This window comes from Zootermopsis nevadensis, unplaced genomic scaffold, assembly GCF_977971745.1.
Source record: "Zootermopsis nevadensis isolate Lab colony 2312 unplaced genomic scaffold, Znev_1.0 Znev_ptg000001l, whole genome shotgun sequence".
Taxonomy (NCBI): Eukaryota; Metazoa; Arthropoda; class Insecta; order Blattodea; family Termopsidae; genus Zootermopsis; species Zootermopsis nevadensis.
Window position 1 is genome coordinate 12,387,569 of NW_028259133.1, and position 25,344 is coordinate 12,412,912.

Here is a 25,344-nt window from a genome sequence, read left to right on the forward strand (position 1 = left end):
ACAATTTAAAAGTACACCCGGTGGTCAATATTTATTCGGGGCAAACCTTTTTTTCTTTTGTAATGAATCTTTTTATACGGAATTAATGGAGTGTCAGAAAAGGCTAAAAGTTACAGAAGATTTCCTGGTATACCACCAAGTATAGAATCGGCTTTCAGGATTATCGACGTTTCAAATGTGCTTGCTGCCTCCACCATCAGGGCCATGAGTCATCGAAACGTCCGTGAAAATTTAGAAGATTTCATTGGGCAACAGTTCGAAATTTGATTTTGTATGTTTCTGACGATGGTATGATACAGTAGTCTTTGTAGAGTTTTTGGAATTTATCCATCGTCCAAGGTTAAAATGTGCACGACGTTTCGAAAAAGCTGATCCGTTTTCGTCGACAGGTGTACGGGGCAAGTGCACCTGCAATGTTTGTTCCGATCGAACGTCCCAATCACTGCCCCTCCCCGTACACCTGAAGACGTAATCGGATCCGAGTTACGAAACGCCGTGTGCATCTTGTCTTTTTACGTCGGCCAAAGAACGAAAACCCAACACTCTTATCAGTTCAGAAGATAATTATCTTTGCGTGACGAATCGAATACATCAGTGATAATTTATCGATTTAATATTTTTTGCTTCTGACTTGTAATTGCTTGGTATATCTTTTTTGATATTATTTATTGCGTTGTATTTATGTAGTTTTAGTCTTCACTTGAAACGAAGTGTGGTTGTCGAGCGCTGTGTAGATTAAGTGAAATCGAATTTTGTTTTGTTTAAAGAAGAAAAATGATGTATCTGAAACATACGTTTCAGTTACTCTTACTGGCGATATTTTCTGTCGAGTGTTTATATTGCCCTTCTGATTGCAGGTAAGTCTGATTGAAGACAGATATATTCATATTGACAAAAGAATAAAATTATGTAGAAGATTTTACGTATTTTATCGGGCCTCACTTTGTTTCGAACGCTAATTATGTTTCTAAACGTTTTTAATCACTGAATTTGGCTATAAACGAAATTATCTACCGTTGTATAAATTGAATAGAAATCAATTCCGTGTTACTGCTATTGCAGTTAAAGTGGGAGTAGCTCTGCCCTTAGAAATATTTATTAACTGCCGAGCGGTACTCATAATATTTACGCTGTTGTAATTAATTAAATGTATAACGTTTATACGAAATGTTTTATTGAATGTTTTATGCAGGGTGGGTCAAAAGCATGTTTACAAACATGGTGTGTGTGTTCAAGGAGACGTGGTAAGTGTCTTCTTAAGAATCGTGATGGAAGCATGTGTGGACCAATGAGCATGTCGCCAACAATTCCTGACCAAACGTTAATTTAAAATATTCACTTTGATATAATGTCATTCATTGAAAGTTATTATTGGCTATTATTTCGAAAATGAATCATTTGCGACCCCATATTCATAGGAAGATTCTTTTTATTTTTGATTCTGGAACACGCACACAAAGTTTGAAAACATAATTTTGACTCAGCCTGTATTTAGAGGAACGCAATGAACAATTATTTGTATCTGCCCTGAAGTGTAAGGTAACTATTCGTACGAAATCGTGCAAAAGTCATTTCTAAGCAGTTTATTTTGCACTACAACAGACTCGTTAAAGATCTCGTGGGACCTTCACCAGCGTTGCTATTCCACTACTTAAAATAACATTTCGATAACGATAGTGGGAGAAAATGAGTACATAGTAGCATATAGTTATTTTATTAATACATAAGGAGTGTAGAACATGACTGTATATCATGCACAAGGATGCCGAATTGCACAGTAGTTGACAATAATTTTACATTTTAACATTTTAAGGATTTGCTATGGATTGTTGTATATTTTGTTTCGTAATATGACGTTGATAAGGTAGTTCTAGAAACTGTAACGTAGTGATTTTCAATACTCAAATGGCCGGAAGCAAGTCTGTAAGATAACACCGATGATGGTATGATGAGGACTGAACCGCATTTGTTGTAGAACAAAATAAATAGTGTAGGAAGGAAGTTGGTTTCTCAATATTTCGTGAAAATACCCACGTGACATGGAAGGTTGTCATATCTACTTTAGATCGTCTCTGTCAGTAGGAGATTTATGGGTTCAACAAATGGACATAAAGACAAGCACAAGAGTTTAGAACTTAACAATAAGATATTGTAGATGCGTCATATTGTGATTTATATAGTATTAAAATATATTTATATATATTTTAAAACTTAACGATAATTGAAGAAACGTCATGTAAAAATTGTGCTCGGATGTGAAATACATCGTATATTTCTAATCTAGTTGTTTGTTTTGGGTACGTACGTGCCAAGTTTTTGCTTTTATTCCCATTAATAGTGTAGACGAGGAAATGGTCAATACCACATTTGTCCAGACGAACTTTGCAAACAATTTTTGCGAACTATTAATTGGGCCCTGAGGAATCTTTGGTATATATAATAAGGGTACTTCTGCCGTCCGTGAGTGGGTTTCGAGAGCAATCTTATACTTCTGTCATGTTTACAGATGTGAAGACAGAGTGGTGAACTGTAGTGGATCTGGGCTGTCTGAATTACCATGCTCGGGATATGAAGAGAACACGGAGACTGTTGATGCGTCTGGTAACAGAATAGAAAATCTTAGAAACTACGTCTTTTTGGATCTTAATATCATTGGTCTGGAAGCATTGTATTTGAATTGCAATGTAATAGTGACAATTGAACCTGAAACGTTTGTCGGGCTAGGAAGGTTGAAAGTCTTGGATCTCTCAGAAAACAATATCACATTTATACACCCAGATACTTTCGTGTTTACCGACAATCTGGAAGAACTCTTACTGGCAAAGAATCCTTTTTTGAATCTGGAGGAAAATGAGTTTCGGATCGATACACTTACATTTATAGATTTAAGCTCTTGCGGTTTAAATCGGATTCCCACTGATTCCCTTCCAAATTCAACAGATGGTTCTCTACAAATAGATTTTCGCTACAATAATTTACTTTCCATCAGCGATGACTCAGTGGATGCTCAAAAATGTAATAATGAATGAAAAACCGGTGTTTGGAAGCTGTTACTTTTGTGACAGAATATAATAACATGAACTTGAAAGTGGCGTGTGGGCAGTCAAGGCTCCAAATGGAATGCAGCGGAAGACAACGAAGGTGATTTGCTTGGAATGTTACACTTTCATGCAATATCTACTTTAATTGGTAGCCTATAGATATATAAATATTTAAATGATTTCCTTTGTTGTTTTCATTATGCTGATTCTTTAAATATGATGTGGACCCTGGTAAAATTGTTTCACGAATAAAACTTTAAAATCCCATTACTGAGCATGTAGTTTATTATGTGGAATTTGAGGTTATCACGGCGTTGGCGGCGCTTTGTAACATGAATAGATGCCTGTTGGTGACTGTACATTGTTCTAAATATGTCGCTATTTTAAGATAGCGTCATTTTAATCTTTTTCTTGAAAAGAAACCACATTAGAAACTGACTTATTATCTTCTGAGTGCCTTATCAGACAAAACTCTTCTGCCACATCATTTGTCTGATTCTATAATCTTGTTCTAATCGTCTTAAAAGATTAAGCTTAAGTAAGATGTTTTTCTCTCAGTACATGTAAACAGGCCTGTAATTTATTCTCTAGTGACACGAAATGCACACAGAGTGTTAAAGAACGTTTTTGTTAGTGGTGCAGAGATACGAATGTCGCTAATCGTTTCAGTAGGCCTGCTTATGAATTAGTCACTTTGTTTCAGGCGAGTGGTTGAAGTTGGCTGTCTTCTGGGATGTTAACCGACGTTTCAGAGCCCCTTGCTGCCTCCAACATTCGCCCTGATGATGGAGGCAACAAGGACCTCTGAAACAGTGGCAAACTTCTGCTAGACTACAGAGCCCATAAGACAATCATCTAGATGTCAGTATGGGTCGTTTTTAATGTTGTCTTCCACTTTTCCATGAGGTGTGAGGTCATAGATGCATGCAACCAATTGAATCCTTTTCAGAGTCTGATTGTAATTTACAAAGGTCCGCCGCTTGACCTTCCCCTGAGATAGATGAAACCAATTCACGCTCTTGTGTTTTATTTCATTGCCCATTTGGTATGATATTTGATTATGTGTACCCAAAACACATGTAATAAAACAATTAAAGGAGTTGAAAGGAAATGCGTGGAACATTTCTGTGTCCGTAAATAAATTATTTAGAATCGTATGGTGGGTTTACACAGATTTCAAGTATTTCAGATTATCAGACGAAACAGGGATTGTCCGGCATAAGGCAAAGTGGTATTAATTTCTTTCAATATAATTTACCCTGTACGTTTATGCATCTCAGGTGGTCTCTTCCTTTGAAATTTTATACCAGATCGTCGTATGCAGTTCTCTGTACGATTTACAGCCGCCACATCCAATTTCATCCAATTTCATTTAGTGGTTTATTGAAGCATCGACTGGGTAGAAGGTCTAACGGATGGACGGACGGACAGACACGAGCAGCAAAGAACGCACAAGAAATGATAGCAAAGGAAGAACACGTCCTTCTAAAAATTTGAAGGTTTTCGACATAAGTCACAACCAGCTACAGGAACTACCAGCAGAAATACGAGGTGCGATCGGAACGTTTCCAGACTGTGTCAATAGAGGGCGAACCGGATGTAGTACGAGCTTCTGCCGCTAGGGGGTGCGGCCTACATTCATAGTGAATCAGTTTGCCAGCCGGCATCATCGAATTAGCATTTGTTTCTTAGTTACGGGCGTTTTGGTAGTGCATTACACCGACCCTCCTGCGATTTCGGAATGGCGGATTTTCATGAACAACGAGTGTGCATCAAATTTTGCCAAATACTCGCCAAAACGGCTATGGAAACCTATGAAATGCTAAAGCAAGCATTTGGGGAGTCCGCAATGGGTCGTGCACAAACTTTTGTGTGGCATTCACGTTTTAAAAATGGCCGAACCTCTGTCGATGATGACGAGCGTTCTGGACTACCATCTTCGAGCACAACGCCCGAAAATGTTAAGAAGATTCGGCAGGCCATTCACGAAGATCGACGTCGTACCATCAACGACTTGTGCGACATTGTTGGGATAGGCTATGGGACCTGTCAGCTGATTCTAAAGGAAGAACTCCACATGCGACGCATCATGACAACGCGCCAGCGCACACCGCCCTCAAAGTTCGGCAGTTTTTGGCCTCAGACACCATGGCCGTCATCCCGCACCCTCCTTATTCGCCGTGTGACTTCTTCCTCTTCCCAAAGATGAAAATTCAGCTAAAGGGAAGGAGATTTGAGATGATAGAAGAGATTCAGGCAGAATCGCAGATGGTGCTTGACAGGCTGACAAAGAAAGATTTCCAGGGATGCTTCCAGGCTTGGCAGCGGCGCTGGGATCGTTGTGTTCACTCCCAGGGGAACTACTTCGAGGGTGATGGATGAATTTAATACCTGAGATAAGTGTACGGGTTTTTATAGGCGCAGTCTTGAAACTTTCCGATCGCACCTCGTATTGATATTGTCTAGCCTTGAAAATGTGGACCTGAGGAAGAAGTTGAAAGTGCTGGGTGAGACGAAATATCCGTGTGAATCCTGTGAAAGATATTTTTATGCAGAAACATAAATTGAAGCTATGTGAGTAGTTGATAAATGCAGTTATATTATGTGGTCAGGGTCCCGCGCCGTAGTCGCGCGGGTTGAGGCATCATGCTTCGGACCGGCGATACGGAATGCGCGCTGGTTCGAGTCTCGGGGGAGAAGAAATTTTCTCATGAGCTTTCGACCGTGTAGGGGACCGGTGCCAACCCAGCATCGTGAGGAAATTGGGGAGCTACGATAAGTAGCGTAATCCGGTCAGGAAAGCTAGCAATGGCTGGGGGTTCGTCGTGCTGACCACACGTCACTCTGTATCTGGTTGGATGATCGTTCACCTCTGCTTAGGCATGTGAACTTGAGGCCAGAAGTCAAGCTAGTCGGCTTTGGCTCTCTGAAGCTGTTACGCCACGGATTTAATTTAATTTTGTGGTCAGGAGCAGTTCTTGTCAGATGTAAGTAGGAATTACAATAATCTAAATGTGATGACGGATAAATTATAAATGTTTCTTCTTGTTCATAGATATGCACCTCTGGGCAGGAAAATGAGAAAAGATTTTAAAGTTCAGTAATGTGAAAAAAAAATTAATTTACTGTGTGTTGATATAATTTTTATAAAAAAATTTATGACGTTACTTAGAGAAGGACCTTAAAGGAGGAATTCCATTTTCGTTCCAAAAGAACCTGGTTAAATGGCGATAAACCTAATATAGGCTAGGCCCACATATTGAAAGGCGTTCAAAATTGAACTCCAGATTTGGACATTCCGTAGTGTATTGCTTCTGTTAGTGTTGTATTTATTAAATCATGTTGGAACCATCAAATTTGTTTTAGGCATAGCAATTGTATAAAGAGGCCTTCCTGTTCTTTGCGTATTATATCTATCCATGGATTCTTTAGTGTTTTATATGAGTTATTTATGTTTTATGTAAATTATTTTCCTGTGTTTATAATAACGAGTTTAATGACGTTTATCTTCATTGTTTGGTGCACAGAATCGGAGGTTTCGAAGTCCATGGTATGGCATGAAATGTTCTGATCTGTTTTACTTCACTTACCTTCTCTAACTTAACTTAACACATTTCTTACCTTGTAGTTCTGCGTACATATGTTACACAAAGCACCAAATATTATTAATATTTGTAATATTACCACTAGTATAAATGAATAGAAAGTTGTTTATTTGTATGGCGTATATTCTCTAAATGAAGGCGTCCAAAAACATTTCATGGAACAGGATTTTACTTTCGTACTTTCTACTGAAAGTAAATAAGTTTCGTAATGAAATACATTTATTAGGATTATGAAGAAATATCTGGGCCATCGATATGTTGCTTCTGTGCAAAATTGAGACGTGCTATGCAGCTGAAAGTGATCGATTTAATGCGCCCTTATCAGAGCGAAGGGACCATGCAAAGCGTCTTTTGAGGCGTTGCCCGTCCATCCGTCCGTAGAGCTTTTGCTAGTTAGAAGAATGTCCTCAAAATATACATCAGGAAATAGGACAGTCTTAAGAGTGTGAACTGGTTGTACGGAGTGTCCTGCTGAAGACTCTTGTGGTGGTAAATTAAAACAAGGTTTATAATAAATTATTCTCGGGCTATCAGCCGTGTAAGTTGGCTTAATGAAGAAAACACCATCGTTTGGAGAACCATCTTCGCCCTCGTCCTCAGGCACGGCTGGTAGGCCGAGAAGAATTTATTTTGCTTAGTCGCCGTGAAAGCTTCAGATCATACAGAAGTCTGAAAAAAATATGAATCAAGTGAAATTTCATTCACTGGTTGGATAGACGAGTTGCAAAAATTTTCCTTCGTAACTTGGCCTTTTGTTGCAACGAATGCACTTGTCTTATTTTGTGCGTGGATTCTTCGCCTTCTTGATGAAGAGCCTAACATTTAATGTGGATTATAAAAGAAAATTGTGTTAATTTATTATCATTATTTCTTTATTATTATTTGCTGTTGCCAAGCACTCAAATAAATGAATTGAATTGAATTGAATTATTACAGGTGCAGTAATTTGTTTACGTAATCATTGTTGTTTTTGATTATTATAGATATTTACAGTAATTGAGATTTTAATGAAAACAATTTTTCATTCTCTGTTTACATAAGCTCTAAAGTTTGTACTGCAACTAAGGTAATTGCTGTGCAACGTAAGCGTTAGACTTAACACTTCAGTTGTGCTTTACATGCTCAAATATGTAATAATTATAACAAAAAGTAGTAATGGTTTTTATTATTATATGGTAATACTACTTATACTAAGAAAACAATTCGTTTTTGGTAACATTTATTCAAGCCTATTGACCTGAGAATTTATTCTTGAAAAATTATAGAACCACCTGAAAACGGTCTTATTATAGACCGAAACATGTAGTGAAAAGAATGGATAAAAAGGAAAGCAGGAATTGTCGTGTAAACGGATTTAAGTAATTAGCTTAATCACTACGCACTAGGATACTTTAAATTAAGACTGTGTGCTTTCTCTTACTTTCCCACGAGAAAACATTCTACGCGCCGTGGCATGTAAACCAACGTTCTTTACTTTTTATATTAGTTTTATTAAGCAAGAACAGTCCAGTATAATTATCATATAATAAATTTCTGATAATTGTTGTAATAAATACTTTTTTAAAAGTTTATTTAAATCTTACAATTATGTCCACTATACGTTGGGCATTTCGTTTTGTAAGGAACTCTATCTATTGGCGACTTTAAGAAATTTTAAATGAATTGTGACGTTCGTTACAGCGAAAGTTCGTAAACCGAGATTTGCCTGTATCACTGGGCCTGCAAATGGTGTCTAGTTTGAAGGATCGTTCCCGACGAGATTGTCACTTTCACAATCTGTATCTTGATACCGACTTGCATTAGGCAAAATTTCTCTATTGTTTTTGTTGCATTGTCTTAGAAGCAGTACAAGAAGAACAATGAATCCACACAACAGACCGCTAATTACATAAAGAGACGAATGTGTAGTGAAGTCAAGGTCATCCGGAGCTGTTGCTTCTGTAATATCTTCTGCCACGTTCATCGAAATTTCGGAAACATTTTGTGTTTTTAGATCACTTTTTGCTGTTGTTCTCGATAATTTTGATATATTTAGCCTGTGTTGTTCTTCAGTTGGTATTAACGGAGCTGATGTAAGCTTAATTACGCTACTTGCTGAATAATTTTCTGTTCCATTTGTTGTGACGAAACTTACGGTTACTTCTGACTTCACTGATGTTGTTTCATTTTGCTGGTTTATTTCTTTATCACCACAGTCGTTATTTATGTCGTATTTTGCATTGTCACATGAAGATTGTAATTCACATTTTGTATTAACTTTTTCGAGTAACTTTCTCATTTTATAAAACTTGACAGTCACATTTAAAGGGGTTTGCTGATATATTAACATACGCCAGTTTGTTCAGAATTCTACCAGAAGCATAACATCCTTTAGTCAGCTGTTGATCGGGTAATATTTCTGTAAATACACTGATATTCAGAGTTTTAAATTTGTTGTTATCCAATCTAATGTATTCAAGATTTGGCGCACACCAGAATGCATCGTTGGATATTTGGGCTAAATTACAGGAACTCAATTCTAAAGTCCTTAAATTTGGAGTTTCTATGAAGTGCCCGTTCGCTGGCAACTTTAACATTTTGTTATTTGAGAGACTGAGCCATGTTAAGTTCCTGGCATAACTAAACGTCGATGGGTGTAGAGTAGTAAGTTTGTTGTTTGATAAATCCAATTTACTTAGGTGAGTTAAACCTCTGAATGCAAGCACTTCAATTGAAGCAATTAAATTATGCGAGAAATTGAGAGAACGTACCTTCACCAGAAGACAGTTCCTAGCTAAGGTATTATTCTTTAACGCTGTGATGCTGTTGAATGAAGCATCTAGCGCTGTTGTGTGGACGTTGATGTCATGTTGAACTTCGTTTGGTGCTGCCCTTTTGGAGATGACAGAGATCTTCTTAGGTGATTCTGGTGCACTCTGACAGGTGAACGGCGTTGGGCACTTGACTGCGCTTGTGAATTCTTGTGTTACGATGAGCGTAAATATGAGATGTTTCTTGTAATTCGACATTTTCTGTTGAGCTCTGCAAAACCACACGAAATGTTCGTGGGGAGACTGATGTCACCTCATTTGAATGAGATGATCGAGAAACTAAGTGTTCTAAAGGCTTTACCTGTTATATGTATGATGCTCATATAATGATAAGATTGTATGATAAGGATGATGAAATGATGAAACGTGACATATCTTTAAAGAAAGTGAAGATTGTTCAGGAAAGTAGATTAAAGTTCAGCCGACCTGCTACACGGCACGTAGGTCGTTTGAGGGGGCGGTGTATCTCCTACTGATTCATGATCTCGGCACTAGATACGGGTGAGTGATCAGCATCACGCCTCGGCCGCGCTTTACCTCCGGAAAACAACACCGATATCCATTGAGTAGAAGGCTGGGTGGGCCCTAGAGCCGGTCTGGACCCAGAGGCTAGAGGAAAAATCCTCAGCCCCCGTCGGGGATGAAAACCATTGCTAGTCATTATTCCAACTCAATTATCCCGGCTCCCATGTTTAATGTGTTGATAAATTCATTAATTGCACAGAGAGAAATATCGTTAAATAAATATAGCTTACATAAAAGCCTTTTCTGTGTTTGGTGCTATACCAGGAAAACTTGTAGAGCTCATTCCAAAATTGGGTGTAACGGATAGAAATTTTGAAAAAGTTGCGATGCTTATAGAGCACTAAAAAGATCAACGTTAAAAAATATGGATATGCTGTATGATTTTGTTAATTTCATAACCGGAAGGTTTTTGGCTGTGTTATGTGTTTAAGTGTAAGAATGTAGCTGTCAAAGTCAAAACAAATCTTAAAACTGTCTTAGGATTTAATGAAAATATTCCGAATGAAAATTAATTATAGTGTCATGTTTGGAGAAAATAATGTCGTACAATATTAAGAACGAATGAATTATTGAAGTTTTAAGTTTGAAGATTGCTGTCTTGTGGTTTTTTGCGCCGTATAGTCTTTTGGGACTTTACCGACGTTTCAGATGTCCTTGCTGCCTCCATCTTCAGGCGAGGACATATTTCTCCCGCATCATGACCACGGGCCCTGGTATGTCCGAGTTCCACCGGCCGGACTCCGACCTTAGATCCTTCAATTTCAAATTTCTGTCGACGATTACGTTACTATTCGTTACTTCCTGTTATACAATGTAAAATTACAGGCGGTGATCAATATTTATTCGTGGCAAAACTTTATTTTTTGTCATGATTCTTTTTATAAGGAATTAAAGGAATGTCTGTTAGGGTTAAAAGTTATGGAAGATTTCGTGGTATACCACCAAGTGTAGAATCGGCTTTCAGAATTACCGACATTTCACAGGTGCTTGCTGCCTCCACCATCAGTTCCATGAGTAATCGATCTGTTGCCACTGAAACGTTCGTGAACATTTAGACGTTTACAGTGGGCAACAATTCAGAATTGGATTTTGTAGGGTTCAGACGATGGTGTGATACAGCAGGATTTTTTTTGTTTTTGGACTTTATCCATCGTCGAACAGTAAAATGGTCACGACGTTTCGAAAACGGATCCGGTTTTGCGAAACGTCGTGTGCATTTTAACCTTGGACGACGGTCAAAATACATGAAGGGAACAAACCGGTCAATCCAGAAGACAAGTTTATCTGTTTTTATCCAACTACGTTATCTTAAAGAATTGATAAGGTTCCGTGGTAATTTAAGGATTTAATCTTTTTGCTCTTTGTCTGTTTTTCAAGATATTTACTTATATCTTAATTGCGTTGTGAATACACTTTTACTGTGCATCTAGAATTGATGTTTGGTTGATGAACGCTGTGTAGACTGATTGAAATCTAATTTTGATTTGTTTAGAAAATCCAAATAATGTACCTGAAACATAATTTTGAGTTACTCTTACTGTATATTCTTTACCGAGTGTTTATGTTGCCCTTCTGATTGCAGATGAGTCTGATTTATGACAGATATACTCACATTGACAAGAGAATAAAGTCCTGTTTGCAGATTTCACGTATTTTATGAGGCCTCACTTTCTTTCAAACGGTATTTATGTTTCTAAAATTTATTATCAGTGAATTTGGTTTTGAACGAAATTTTCTATATATAAAATAAAAATCAATTCCATGTTACAGTTATTTCAGTTAAAGTTTGAGTAGCTCCGCCATTATAAACCTTTATTAACTGCGAAAGCGTACTCATAAAATTAACGTTGTAATAATTATTTAGGTGTATAACGTTCACACGAATTGTCTTATTGTGTGGTTTGTACTCAGAGGAATGCAATGTAGAAATATTTATATCTGCACTTAAGACTAACGTATCCATTCGTATGAAATCATACAAAACTCAGTTCTGCGCGGGTATTTTTCTTATACAACAGATTCCTTAAAGTCCTCGTGGGATCATCATACATGGAGCTGGATTTTACTTTTGAAGTTTCTACTTTAATGAAGAAAACACCAACGTTTCGAGAACCATCTTCGTCCTCGTCCTCAGGTACGGCTGGTAGGCCGTGAAGAATTTATTGGCGTGAAATCTTCAGGTCATATAAAACACGCTTTGTGAGTAGAAAATGTGGGTGAAGTGAAATATTTATTCATTGATTTGATGGAACACTTGCAAAAATATTTCCTTCGTAACTAGGTCTTTTTTTGGAATGTTTGCACGTTTCTTATTTTATATGTGGAATTTTCAGGAAATTTATAGCCGTTCTTGGTGAAACATACACAACAGTTTGCTAATTTAGTTTCGGCAGTGATTTCTCTTGGCGAACGCTCAAATCGTGAATCACTATCAACTTGTTCTTCGGTCAGTATGTGGTGTCTATTTTCAAATACCAAACTGGTATTTTTGAATGTGGATTTTTTCTGCGTCGTAGCGCCGTGGTTTACTGATTTGCCGGAGGTCCTCCTTCTTCAAGGATGGACTGACGGTCGGACACGAAAAACAAAGAAAGCACAAGAAAGAATACTAAAGCTGTCCCGCTATATAACTTGTCGGTGCTTGAGGTGGAGTTAGTATTACTCCTGTTGATCTTGCCACAAGATTGGCGTAGGTGATTAGCGTCAGTCTCCAGCTGCGCTTAACCCCCGGGAAAGGACCCCCCATTGGATAAGATGGGGGTGTGCCACATATCTGCTCTGGACGCAGAGGCTAGAGGAAATATCCTAACCATAAAAATGGATACGTAAAGAAATCTTCACACTACATTGCTGTCTTCAGGGATGTTTCACCCTGTGGTAGGATAGAAATTGATGGACTTCTCAGAGGAGCTTAGTTCCTCCATCATCAGATGGAATCACATGGCAAAATTAGAAGTAACTTTGCTGCAGGTTAAAAACTGTGGTTTCAGCGAACCCTCTTCTGTCAGGAAGACGTAACTGTCTATGTCGTTAGCTTGGACCTCGAAGTGCTGCTTATCAGTGGGACTGCAAATGGTGTCCAGTTTGAAGGAACGTTCCCAACATACTCATAATGACCGAGACCGTCACTTTCACAATCTGTATCTCGATACCGACTTGCAGTAAGCAAAATTTCTCTATTGTTTTTTCTGTATTTTCTTCGAAGCAGTACAAGAAGAACAACACTTAGGGCAATGAATGCACACAACAGACCGCTAATTACATAAAGAGACAAATGTGTAGGGAAGTCCAGGTCATCCGGAGCTGTTGGTTTTGTAATATCTTCTGCCACGTTCATCGAAATTTCGGAAACATTTTGTGTTTTTGGTTCACATTTTGCTGTAGTTCCATTTGTTGTGACGACACTTACGGTTACTTCTGACTTCACTGATGTTGTTTCATTTTGCTGGTTTATTTCTTTATCACCACAGTCGTCACTTACGCCATATTTTGCATTGTCACATGAAGATTGTAATTCAAAATTTATATTAACTTTTTCGAGTAACTTTCTCATTTTATAAAACTGACAGTCACATTTAAAGGGGTTTGCTGATATATTAACATACGCCAGTTTATTGAGAGTTGTAGTAGAAGCATAACATCCTTTAGTCAGCTGTTGATCGGGTAATATTTCTGTAAATACACTGATATTCAGAGTCTTAAATTTGTTGTTATCCAGTCTAATGTATTCAAGATTTGGCGCACACCAGAATGCATCGTTGGATATTTGGGCTAAATTACAGGAACTCAATTCTAAAGTCCTTAAATTTGGAGTTTCTATGAAGTGCCCGTTCGCTGGTAACTTTAACATTTTGTTATTTGAGAGACTGAGCCATGTTAAGTTCCTGGCATAACTAAACGTCGATGAGTGTAGAGTAGTAAGTTTGTTGTTTGATAAATCCAATTCATTTAGGTGAGTTAAACCTCTGAATGCAAGTACTTCAATTGAAGCAATTAAATTATGCGACAAATTGAGAGAACGTACCTTCGCCAATATATAGTTCTTAGCTAACGTGTTGTTCTTTAACGCTGTGATGCTGTTGAATGAAGCATCTAGCGCTCTTGTGTGGACGTTGATGTCAGGTTGAATTTCGTTTGGTGCTGCCCTTTTAGAGATGACAGAGATCTTCTTAGGTGATTCTGGTGCACTCTGACAGGTGAACGGCGTTGGGCACTTGACTGCGCTTGTGAATTCTTGTGTTACGATGAGCGTAAATATGAGATGTTTCTTGTAATTCGACATTTTCTGTTGAGCTCTGCAAAACCACACGAAATGTTCATGGGGAGACTGATGCCACTTCATTTGAATGAGATGATCGAGAAACTAAGTGGTCTAAAGGCTTTACCTGTTATATGTATGATGCTCATATAATGATAAGATTGTATGATAAGGATGATGAAATGATGAAACGTGACATATCTTTAAAGAAAGTGAAGATTGTTCAGGAATGTAGAGTAAAGTTCAGCCGTCCTGGTACACGACACGTAGGTCGTTTGAGGGGGCGGTGTATCTCCTACTGATTCATGATCTCGGTGAGTGATCAGCATCACGCCTCGGCCACGCTTAACCCCCGGGAAACGACGCCGATACCCATTGAGTAGAAGGCAGGGTGGGCCCTAGAGCCGGTCTGGACACAGGCTAGAGGAAAAATCCTCTGTCCCCGTCGGGGAGCGAACCCATAGCTAGTCACTATTCCAACTGAACTATCCCGGCTGCCATGTTTAATGTGTTGATAAATTCATTAATTTCACAGAGATAAATATCGTTAAATAAATATAGCTTACATAAAATCCTATTCTGTGCTTGGTGCTATACCAGGAAAACTTGTAGAGCTCATTCCAAAATTGGATGTAACGGATCGTAATTTTGAAAAAGTGCGATGCTTATAGAGAACTAAAAAGATCAACGTTAAAAAATATGAACATGTTCTATGATTCTGTTAAGTTCATAACCGGAAGGTTTGCGGCTGTGTTATATATGTTTAAGTGTAAGAATATAGGTGTCAAAAACAGAACAAATCTTAAAACTATCTTGGAATTTGATGAAGTCATCCCGAATGACATTTGCTATAGTCTCATGTTTGGAGTGAAAAATGACATTCAATGCTAAGAACGAATGAATTATTGAAGAATTTTAAGTCTTGCTGTCTTGTGGGTTGTTGCGCCGTATAGTCTAGTGGGAGTTTACTGACGTTTCAAAGGCGCTTGCTTCCTCATGAGTCATCGATCTGTTGCCCCTGAAACGTCCGTGAACATTTAGAAGATTACAGTGGGCAACAATTTAGAACTGGATTCTGCAGGTTTCTGACGATAGTGTGATACAGTAGGGTTTGTTGGGGTTTTGGACTTTTTCCATCGTCCAACGTTAAAATGTGCACGACGTTTCGGTAACCGTATCCGTTTTCGTCTTTCGGTGTATGGGTCGGTGGCTCCTAATCTGTTGGGTGCGAACGAAATTCTCAATCACTGCCCCTGCCCATAAACCTGATGACGAAATCGGATACGGTTTGCGAAACGTCGTGTGCATTTTAACCTTGGACGGCGGCCAAAGTACAAGAACCCAACAGACGTGCGATCCAGAAGTCAAGTGTCTCTGGTAAATCCAACTACGCTGTTATTTTAAGGAATTGATAACATCCGTGATAATATATCTACTTAATCTTGTTTGCTTTGTAAGTGTTTTTTTGCATATTTTTATATCTTATTTGCGTTGTGAAAACAATTTTACTGTCTATCTAGAAACAAAATGTGGTTGTCGAACGCTGTTTAGACAAGGTTAAATCGAATTTTAATTTGTTTAGAGAGATGTACCTGAAACATACATTTCAGTTACTCTTACTGGCTATATTTTCTACCGAGTTTCCCTTCTGATTGCAGATGAGTCTGATTTATGACAGATGTACTCACATTGACAAAAGAATAAAATTCTGTTTGCAGATTTCACGTATTTTATGAGGCCTCATTTTATTTCAAACGCTATTTATGTTTCTAAAATTTTATATCAGTGAATTTGGTGGCGAACGAAATTTTCTACCGTTATATTCATAGAACAGAAATCAATTCCGTGTTACCGCTATCGCAGTTAAAGTGGGAGTTGCTCCGCCCTTAGAAACATTTATTAACTGCGAAACCGTACTCATAATATTTACGCTGTTGTAATTAATTAAATGTATAACGTTTATACGTTTTTTGAATGTTTTATACAGGCTGAGTCAAAAGCATGTTTACAAACATGGTGTGCGTGTTCCTGGATCAAAAATAAGAAAAAATGTTCATATGGACATGTGGTCGCAAATGCACTTTTTTTCAAAATAATAGCCCAAAATAATTTTCAATGTACGCCTTTACTGCCAAGTGTAAGGACAGGAATATTTCTTTATAACAGATGCTCACAAAGGCTGCTCCTCCTTTCTTCACACATGCCCGAGCACGACGTACACAAGACTGACGGATTCGTTCGTACACACCTGAGTTTCCTCGAATCATCTGGCATGCTTTCTGCACACGTTCCCAGAGGTCGTCTTCATTGTTTATGGGTGTTGCATAAACGACGAACTTCAAGTAACCCCACAGATAAAAGTCCAATGGAGTCAGGTCCGGTGACCTCGGAGGCCATGCTACTGGGCCTCCACGTCCATTCCATCGCTGAGGGTACTGTTTATTCAGATGATCTCTGACGCGATGGGAGAAGTGTGCTGGGGCTCTGTCGTGCATAAACCACTTTTGTCTTCTTGTATTCAAGGAGACGTGGCAAGTGTCTTCTTAAGTAGCGCCGATATGAAGGTCCTCTTAGACGTGATGGAAGCATGTGTGGACCAATAAGCATGTCGCCAACAATAAATGTTTGCTAGAAGCTGGATTCGCTTTGATATAAAGTGAATTCATTGAAAGTTATTTTTGTCTATTATTTCGAAAATGAAACATTTGCGACCCCATATTCATAGGAATATTTTTTTCTTATTTTTGATTCTGGAACACGCACACAAAGTTTGAAAACATAATTTTGATTCACCCTGTATTTAGAGGAACGCAATGAAAAATTATTTATATCTGCCCTGAAATGTAAGGTAACTATTCGTACTAAATCGTGCAAAAGTCATTTCTAAGCAGTTTATGTTGCACTACAACAGACTCGTTAAAGATCTCGTGGGACCTTCATCAGCGTTGCCATTCCACTACTTAGAATTAGATCTCGATATCGATAGTGGGAGAAAATCAGTACATAGCAACACATAGTTATTTTAGTAATACATAAGGAGTGTAGAACACGACTGTATATCATGCACAAGGATGCCGAATTACATTGCAGTTACAATAACATTATATTTTAACATTTTAAGGATTTGCTATGGATTGTTGGTTATTTTGGTTTCATAATATGACATTGATAAGGTAGTTTTAGAACTGTAACATAGTGATTTTAAATACTCAAATGGCCGGAAGTTAGTCGGTATGATAACACTGATGAAGGTCTCATGAGGTCTGAAACGCATCTGTTGTAGAACAAATAAATAGTGTAGGAAGGAAGTTGGTTTCTCAAGATTTCGTGAAAATACCCACGTGACATGGAAGGTTGTCATATCTACTTTTGATCGTCTCTGTCAGTAGGAGATTTATGGGGTCATCAAATGAACATAAAGACAAGCACAGGAGTTTAGAACTTAACAATAATTGAAGAAACGTCATGTAAAAATTGTGCTCGGATGTGAAATGCATGGTATATTTCTAATCTAGTTGTTTGTTTTGGGTACATACATGCCAAGTTTTGCTTTTATTCCCATTAATAGTTGTAGACGAGGAAATGGTGAAAACCACATTTGCCCAGACGAACTTTGCAATCAATTTTTGCGAACTATTAATTGGGCCCTGAGGAATCTTTTGTGTATATAATAAGGGTACTTCTACCGTCCGTGAGTGGGTTACGAGAGCAATATTAGCATCCTGTCGTGTTTTCAGATGTGAAGACAAAGACAGAGTGGTTAACTGCTCTGGATCTGGGCTGTCTGAACTACCACGCTCGGGATACGACAGACACACGAAGACTATTGATGCGTCTGGTAACAGAATAGAAAGTCTTAGAAACTCCACTATTTTGTATCTTGAGATCACAGGTCTGGAAGCATTGTATTTGAATTGCAATGTAATAGTGACAATTGAACATGGAACGTTTGTCGGGCAAGGAATGTTTAAAGTCTTGGATCTCTGAGAAAACAATATCACATCTGTACACCCAGAAACTTTCGTGTTTACCGACAATCTGGAAGAACTCTTACTGGCAAAGAATCCTTTTTTGAATCTGGGGGGAAAGGAGTTTCGGATCAGTACACTTACATTTATAGATTTAAGTTCTTGCGGTTTAAATCGCTTTCCCATTAATTCACTTCCAAATTCAACAGATAGTTCTCTACGAATAGATTTTCGCTACAATAGCTTACTTTCCATCAGCGATGACTCACCGTAAGCCCTTAAATGTAATAATGAACGAAAAACTAGTGTTTGGAAGCTGTTACGTTTGTGACGTAAATTTGACAGCGGCGTGTGGGCAGTCAAAGGCGCCAGAAGGAATGTAGTGAATGACAACGAAGGTGATTTGCTTGGAATGTTACACTTTCATGCAATATTTACTTTAATTGGTAGCCTATTGAAACATAAATATTTTAATAATTTCCTTTGTTTTTTTTATTATGCTGATTCTTTAAATACGAGCTGGTTCTTGTAAAATTGGGCCACGAATAAAACTTGAAAATCCCTCTACTGAATATATAATTAATTATGTGAAATTTTGAGGTTATCACGGCGTTGGCGGCGCTTTGTCGTGTGAATAGATGCCTGATGATGTGCACATTGTTCTAAATATGACGCTATTTTAAGTTAGGAAATTTAAATCCTTTCCTTAAACAAAAGTTAGGGGAGCCCATGGCAGAACGGGGAACTTAATCTTCGGAGGCATGTGGAAGGGACAATAATAAAGATAAACACATGGAGAAACCTTGTGTGGATTTTTTGTCTATTTGAGATTTATAATGATTTATTAGTTTAGTTCTAAGAGTTACAGTTTTTTTAAAAAATATCAATTTCTTTACAAGAAAGTTACTTGCCCCATTTTGCACCGTAACCAGGGCAAGACGGAGTTTGGTTAATATATGTTTGAAAAAATTGTAAGAAGACACAGATTATCTAATAATTATGACGTAGGATATAAAAGTGACTATGAACACCTGCACATGAGTTTTGGGCCCATTTCAAGCAAGGCGAACAACGGATCCACCCTTCAATAGACTGCGAATAGACATCGCCACTTTTTCAAATTAGGTTTGTCCCACCAAAAATGACATCATGAAAATAAATAAAAATATTGTGTTGAAGACTTTCAAGAAAACACCTTCAATAAAATGGATATGAATAATGAATAGATCATTCAACGAAGTGGATACGAATAATGAATAGATCTTACCTTCACTGTAAGTTGAGAAAAAATTGTAAAATGTAGGAGCAAAATCCACCATGGGTGATTATTTCAAAAATTCTAACCACAAAATGGCGCTGACTGACATGACATGACCCTGTGCTGTATGTTAATGGTATTTCACCCGATCCCGTTAGATCGCAACACATTGCAGACGAAATAAAGCCGATACCCTGTTCTTCCCCGTGGCCCCGATCTGCATTATAAAGGGATATATTATCTTCTGTGTCCCTTATCAGACAGATCAACTCTTTTCCTAGTTTATTTGCTTGTAGTCTCGTTTTTATCTTCTCAAACGGTTAAACGTAAGTAAAATTTTGTTGTCTCAGTTCGTATAAACAGGCATGTAATTTATTCGCTAGTGACACGAAATGAACACAGAATCTTCAAGAACGTTTTTGTTAGTGACGTAAATATGCGAATGCTACTAATCGTTTCAGTAAGCCTGCTTGTGCATTAGCCACTGTTTTAGGCGAGTTTATGAAGGTTCTGGCCTTATGTGACGATTGTAATTGTCATAACAATAACGGAGTTGCTGTATGATTTGAGGTTTTCACAGCGGTGCATATGAAGATTTCTGTCTTCTGGGTTTTTGTGCTGTGATCGCCCTGATGACGGAGGCAGTATGACCTCTGAAACGTTGGTTAACATCGACCAGACTACACAGCGCAACAACCCAGAAGACAGAAATCTTCATACTCATCGCCCTGATGACGGTGGCAGTAGGACCTCTGAAACGTTGGTAAACATCGACCACACTACACAGCGAAACAACCCAGAAGACAGAAATCTTCATACTCATCGCCCTGATGACGGTGGCAGTATGACCTCTGAAACGTTGGTTAACATCGACCAGACTACACAGCGCAACAACCCAGAAGACAGAAATCTTCAAAGGAGTTTCTATTTTCGTCATAAACATACTTGCCTGGAATAACTTCAATTGCTGGACTTCACAAAACCATGCAAAAAGCATTCATGTAGAGCCTACAGACGTTTGAGCTGGTTGTAAACGGACTTCGGCTAATCAGTCTTCTTCCTGGTTATCAGTATGTTTAATAAGGTACCATTCAGTAAAAAAAGACACATATTCCTTATATCGAATGATTTTATGTGAAGAATGTTCAAATAAATGTAATCAGAGGTTGTTATGATAGCGGTATCTCACGGCGAAGATAATAACTGGAGAGAATTACGAAACGAAGAAATAACAGTGCACGAATGAGTTTAATCATAGTTCGAAATGGTGCGCGTGGTGATTGTTTATTTGTTTGTGTTCTTATGCTTGACAGTAAAACAGGCGAGGACAGAATACTGCCCCAGTAATTGTACGTGTCTAAGTAAGTCAGGGGCAGAATGTAAGGATCTGTTAATTGATGGAATAATACCAGAAGAGGAGAAAATTAAAACTAATCTAACGAAACTCCACTTCTCTGGAAATAAAATTGGTTTATTAAATGGTTCAATCTTCTCAAAATGGAGTAAATATTACCCGCAGTTTATTAATCTTTCTGGCAATAACATTGTTGAAATCAAAAAATTTGCTTTCAGCGAATTTTCAGAACTTGAGGATTTGGATTTGTCAAGAAATAACATATATGTTATTGATTCAACAGCATTTAGTACTAACCCGAAACTGGTATCTTTGTGGTTGACAAATAACAGTTTAACAGAAATCCATAATTCCATCTTCAGCAACTTAGAAAATCTACGGAACTTGAATTTATCTAACAACATTATTTCTTCAATCGAGCCAGAAACATTTCATAACAATGATATTCTTGAATCTCTGTGTTTGGCGAACAACAGATTAACAATAATAGATCCAGACACATTTCAGAAACAGTCTAATCTTTCATGTCTTGATCTGTCAGGAAACAAAATTCGGCAAATTGAAGGAAGAATATTTTATAACAACACGAAACTTAAATCACTTTTGTTAGCTAACAACGAAATATATTCTTTTAATTTTAAAGAATATCTTCCTTTAAGCATTACGCATCATATCTCAGTTAAATACTTTGAACTGGAACTCTTGGATTTGAGCGGTAATTGTTTATCAGCTCTGGATGACACGTCAGTGAATTTGTTGCGAAATTCTAAAGCCTTTGTTGATCTTACAGACAATCCTTTGTTTTGTGACTGCTCCTCATCAGAGAGTGTGTATCAAATATTACGTGATAACATTAAGTTAAACTGTGATACTCCAGAGCATTTAAAAGGAAAGATATGCCCGGATTTGAAGGATCCTTGTCATAGTGTTACGTCTACTTCAGAAACTGTTAGTAGCTCGACAGAAGATGGCGAAAATGGAAAAATTGAAAACATGACTAGATCAGGACCTCTTCTGAGAGAAAATGTTGTTATTTTTGGAATTTATGCATCCACAATTTGCGCGGCAATTATCGTGGTTCTTATTATTACACGCGCTGTTGGTAAACCTGAACCAGATGAGTTTTGGTGGGAGGATAAAGTGGCTAAGAGGAATTCTTAATTGATACCGTTTTAAGACCTTTTATTTCACTTTTCTGTAAAGCGTTTGTTTGTTCGTTACGAGGTGTGAATGACAGATGTTTTTAGCAGCAGATTCAATACTGCTAATTAATGTATATTGATTGACATGACTGCATGATACAACAGCTGTGTGTCGAGTGGTCTAGTTTATTTTGTGATTAAAGTAACTGTTTAATTGTTAGCATCTCTTTTTTATGGCAGTTTACAAGGAGAAAATAAATTTGGTTATACCGTTCAGCAATATTTTTATAAGATGAGAAACTGTTGGAAATAGCATTCACTGGTGATGCGACCTTAATATTCCGCTACATCCAGAAATTAATTACTGACGTCTTTTCAGTGGATATTCTGAGACTGAAGAAAGCGCAAATTTCAAAATCAAATATGAAAGTAGTTTTAAAAACGGAATTGCCCATCACAACATTTTCCTTGAAAACTGTCAGTAAAAAATCTTTTAAACAACAAACTATTACTTGAAGAAAAGAGGAATTCTGACAACTTGGAGTGTTGTATCCCACGACTTTCTGTCACCGAAGAAGGCTGTCTTCTGGAATGTTGCGCCGTGTATATTGTGCGACGTTTTATACTTGCCTGTTGTCCCCATTATTAGGGCGACTTATCACCCTGGATTCGGAAGAGGCAGCAACCACCTCGGAAGCGACGCTGAATTTCTAAGAGACCATGGCGTAACGTCCCAGAAGACAGGTATCTTCATACTCCCCGCCGTGAGAACCTGAAGTCTCACTTCTCTTACCTTGTTTGACGAAAAATAGTTATCCGAATTTATAAAACATGTCTTGTTGGCGCGACAGTATTTTGTTTTGACATGTTCAGTTCAATGAAGAACGTTCAATCAGAAGCTAGAACGCGTCTTACTTATGAACATACGAATCGGAAAAAAAAACCCTGAGAATGAAAGATCACTTCAGTAAAAGCAATGTCAAATATACTCCGAATGATTTTATCATAGAATATTATTGTGAACTTGTTTGTAATGGTAAGTTAGGAGCGGCCCGTGAGGCGATTAGCGAGGGTGATGCGGCCCTATGTCTGCAAAAGGTTGGGAACTCTACGTCAGAAATAATAGTGTTTATGTCTTTGCGTATTAGGTCTTCCAAAACACTTTTAAACGAATAGACGGACTGCCGTGAACTTTATGAACATCGTGCAGTTAGATTCTCACCACCTCCACGGTATCAATTCTCAATCATCAATTATGACATGGTAATTGTACCAGCTGTTAAGAAAACCGACAGAAATGTAAAGCTGTGTGGGAAAATTATGTTGAAGAGCTCTATGACACGGCCATTCGACCGGATGAGATGGAGATGGAATTGGAGCCAGAAGAAGAAGTAGAGGAGGACGACAAAGGTCCAGAGATACTGAAGAGCGATGTAGAGAGGGCCATAAAGGATATGAGAAGAAGAAAAGCTATGGGAGATGATGAAATCCCATCGGACTTATTGAAAGAACTGGAGAGAAAGGAGTGAAGGTTCTTACTAGACTCGCTAACAAGATATACACCTCCGGTGAGTGGCCCAAGACTTTCTGGAAGTAACAATGATTCCATTACAGAAGAAAAAGAATTTTAAGAAGTGCGGCGATTACAGGACCATCAGCCTAAATTCACATGCGGCGAAGATAATGACTAGAATACTGACTAAAAGACTAGAAAAGAAGATAGAGGAAGTGATGGGAGACGACCAATTTGGATTCAGGAGAGGAAGAGGAACCAGAGATGCCATCGGAGTTATGAGAATAATTTCAAAGAGAGTTCTCGATGTCAAGGAAGAAGTATGTGCCTGCTTCATCGACTGGAAGAAGGCTTTCGATCGAGTAAAATGGAAGAAATTAATGAGGATCCTACAGAGAATTGGAATTGTTTGGAGAGATAGAAGACTAATCGAAAACCTGTACATGCAGCAAAAAGTCAAAGTGAGACTGGACTCAGGAGACACCAACAGCATTGAGATAGGTGGAGGTGTAAGACAGTGATGCTGCTTATCACCAATTCTTTTTAACCTGTACGGGGAATGGCTTGCCAAGGAAGCTCTGGAGGGAACAGGAGACTTCAAAATTGGAGGAAGAGTGATAACGACTGTAAAGTATGCAGACGACTTAGTAGTATTGTCGAAGGAAGAGGAGGAATTACAGAACATGATGGACAAGTTAGTGGAAACAGGTAGAGAGTATGGAATGGAAATCAACATTGAAAAATCAAAGGTAATGAGGATAGCACCGAGAGCAGAACCATTGAACGTTGTAATTGGAAACCAACAGCTGGAGAATGTGGAGCACTTCGAGTACTTGGAAAGCATAATCACGACGGTCGCTCTATGCACCAAGGAGGTAAAAGCAAGGATAGCCATGGCCAAGGCAGCTTTCGTCAAGAAGAGGATACTTCTCACTAGCAAGTTGGGCTTGGAGATGAAGAAGAAACTAGTGAAGTGTTACGTATGGAGTGTCGCGCTGTATGGAGCAGAGACTTGGACACTCAGGAAGAAGGAACAGAAATACCTGGAGAGTTTTGAAATGTGGTGTTGGAGAAGATCAGGTGGACGGATCGAGTGACCAACGAAGAAGTATTGAGGAGAGTCAACGAGCAAAGAAACATTCTGCAGGCGATTACACGAAGGAAAGCTAACTGGCTGGGACATATTATGAGAAGGAATGGATTACTGAGTGATATCACCGAAGGCCAGGTTGAAGGAAAGAGAGGACTAGGAAGAAGATTGATACAGCTAACCGACGATCTTAAACAAGGAAAGAAGATGACGTTCCAGGAATTAAAACGAGACGCCGAGAAAAGGGAAAACTGGAGAGCTCTGTTTGGGCAGAGCAATGGACCTGTCGTAAGACAGAACACTAAATAATAATAATAATAATAATTGACATTAGTTAACGTTTTTTATTGCTTTATTTTTGTAGAATATGAAATATGAACAGAGCTTCAATACCCTACATCGAGTGGCGTTGGTGTTGGTTCAACCTTACAGGCTTCCAACGTATCGACCTGTAAAAGAGAGATGGGGCATATTAATGTGTGATGGACAACATTTTCATGCAGAGTTCCACGAAAATATGTCGTTTAATTTGTATAATTTATCTTGTTTGAATCAGGAAGGTCGCTGGTCGTACGACTATTTTGTTCTTAAAATCTGTTTGGTGTGTTATGTAAATGAACTCATAGTAAAGGAAACGTCTGTACCATTACATAAATTTACTTTGCCCTTAATAATTCCAGCAAGAAGGATACTCAAAAGACAAAGCTGTTGTGGTTTTCTGATGAGTTTACTCCCTTCAGTGGTTCAGTGGGGTTTGTCTGAGTATTGCCTCAGAGTCTG

At 38.2% G+C, this 25,344-nt stretch overlaps 3 protein-coding genes and 1 long non-coding RNA gene across 4 annotated transcripts in view; 3 read left to right on the plus strand and 1 right to left on the minus strand.

Annotated features, from left to right (window-relative positions):
* LOC110829932 (putative rRNA-processing protein EBP2 homolog) overlaps positions 1-25,344 on the plus strand; it is a 146,406-nt gene that overhangs the window by 72,722 nt on the left and 48,340 nt on the right. The gene's annotated exons all lie outside the window — the stretch shown is intronic.
* Positions 1-25,344, plus strand: part of LOC110829529 (uncharacterized) — a 475,337-nt gene that overhangs the window by 4,620 nt on the left and 445,373 nt on the right. The gene's annotated exons all lie outside the window — the stretch shown is intronic.
* On the minus strand, positions 6,749-9,936 carry LOC147875202 (uncharacterized). The gene is made up of 2 exons (XR_015534892.1): positions 9,397-9,936; positions 6,749-7,315 (listed from the first exon to the last, which is right to left on the minus strand). It is a non-coding gene; the product is annotated as an uncharacterized LOC147875202 (long non-coding RNA).
* LOC110829925 (uncharacterized) lies at positions 20,095-21,980 on the plus strand. Its single transcript, XM_087348035.1, has one exon. It carries the CDS (start codon positions 20,730-20,732, stop codon positions 21,978-21,980), a length of 1,251 nt encoding a protein of 416 aa, XP_087204161.1. The 5' UTR covers positions 20,095-20,729.

Bases quoted from the DNA above. Each gene is read 5' to 3' on its own strand.
- LOC110829925 (XM_087348035.1), top strand. From the start codon at position 20,730: ATGGTGCGCGTGGTGATTGTTTATTTGTTTGTGTTCTTATGCTTGACA.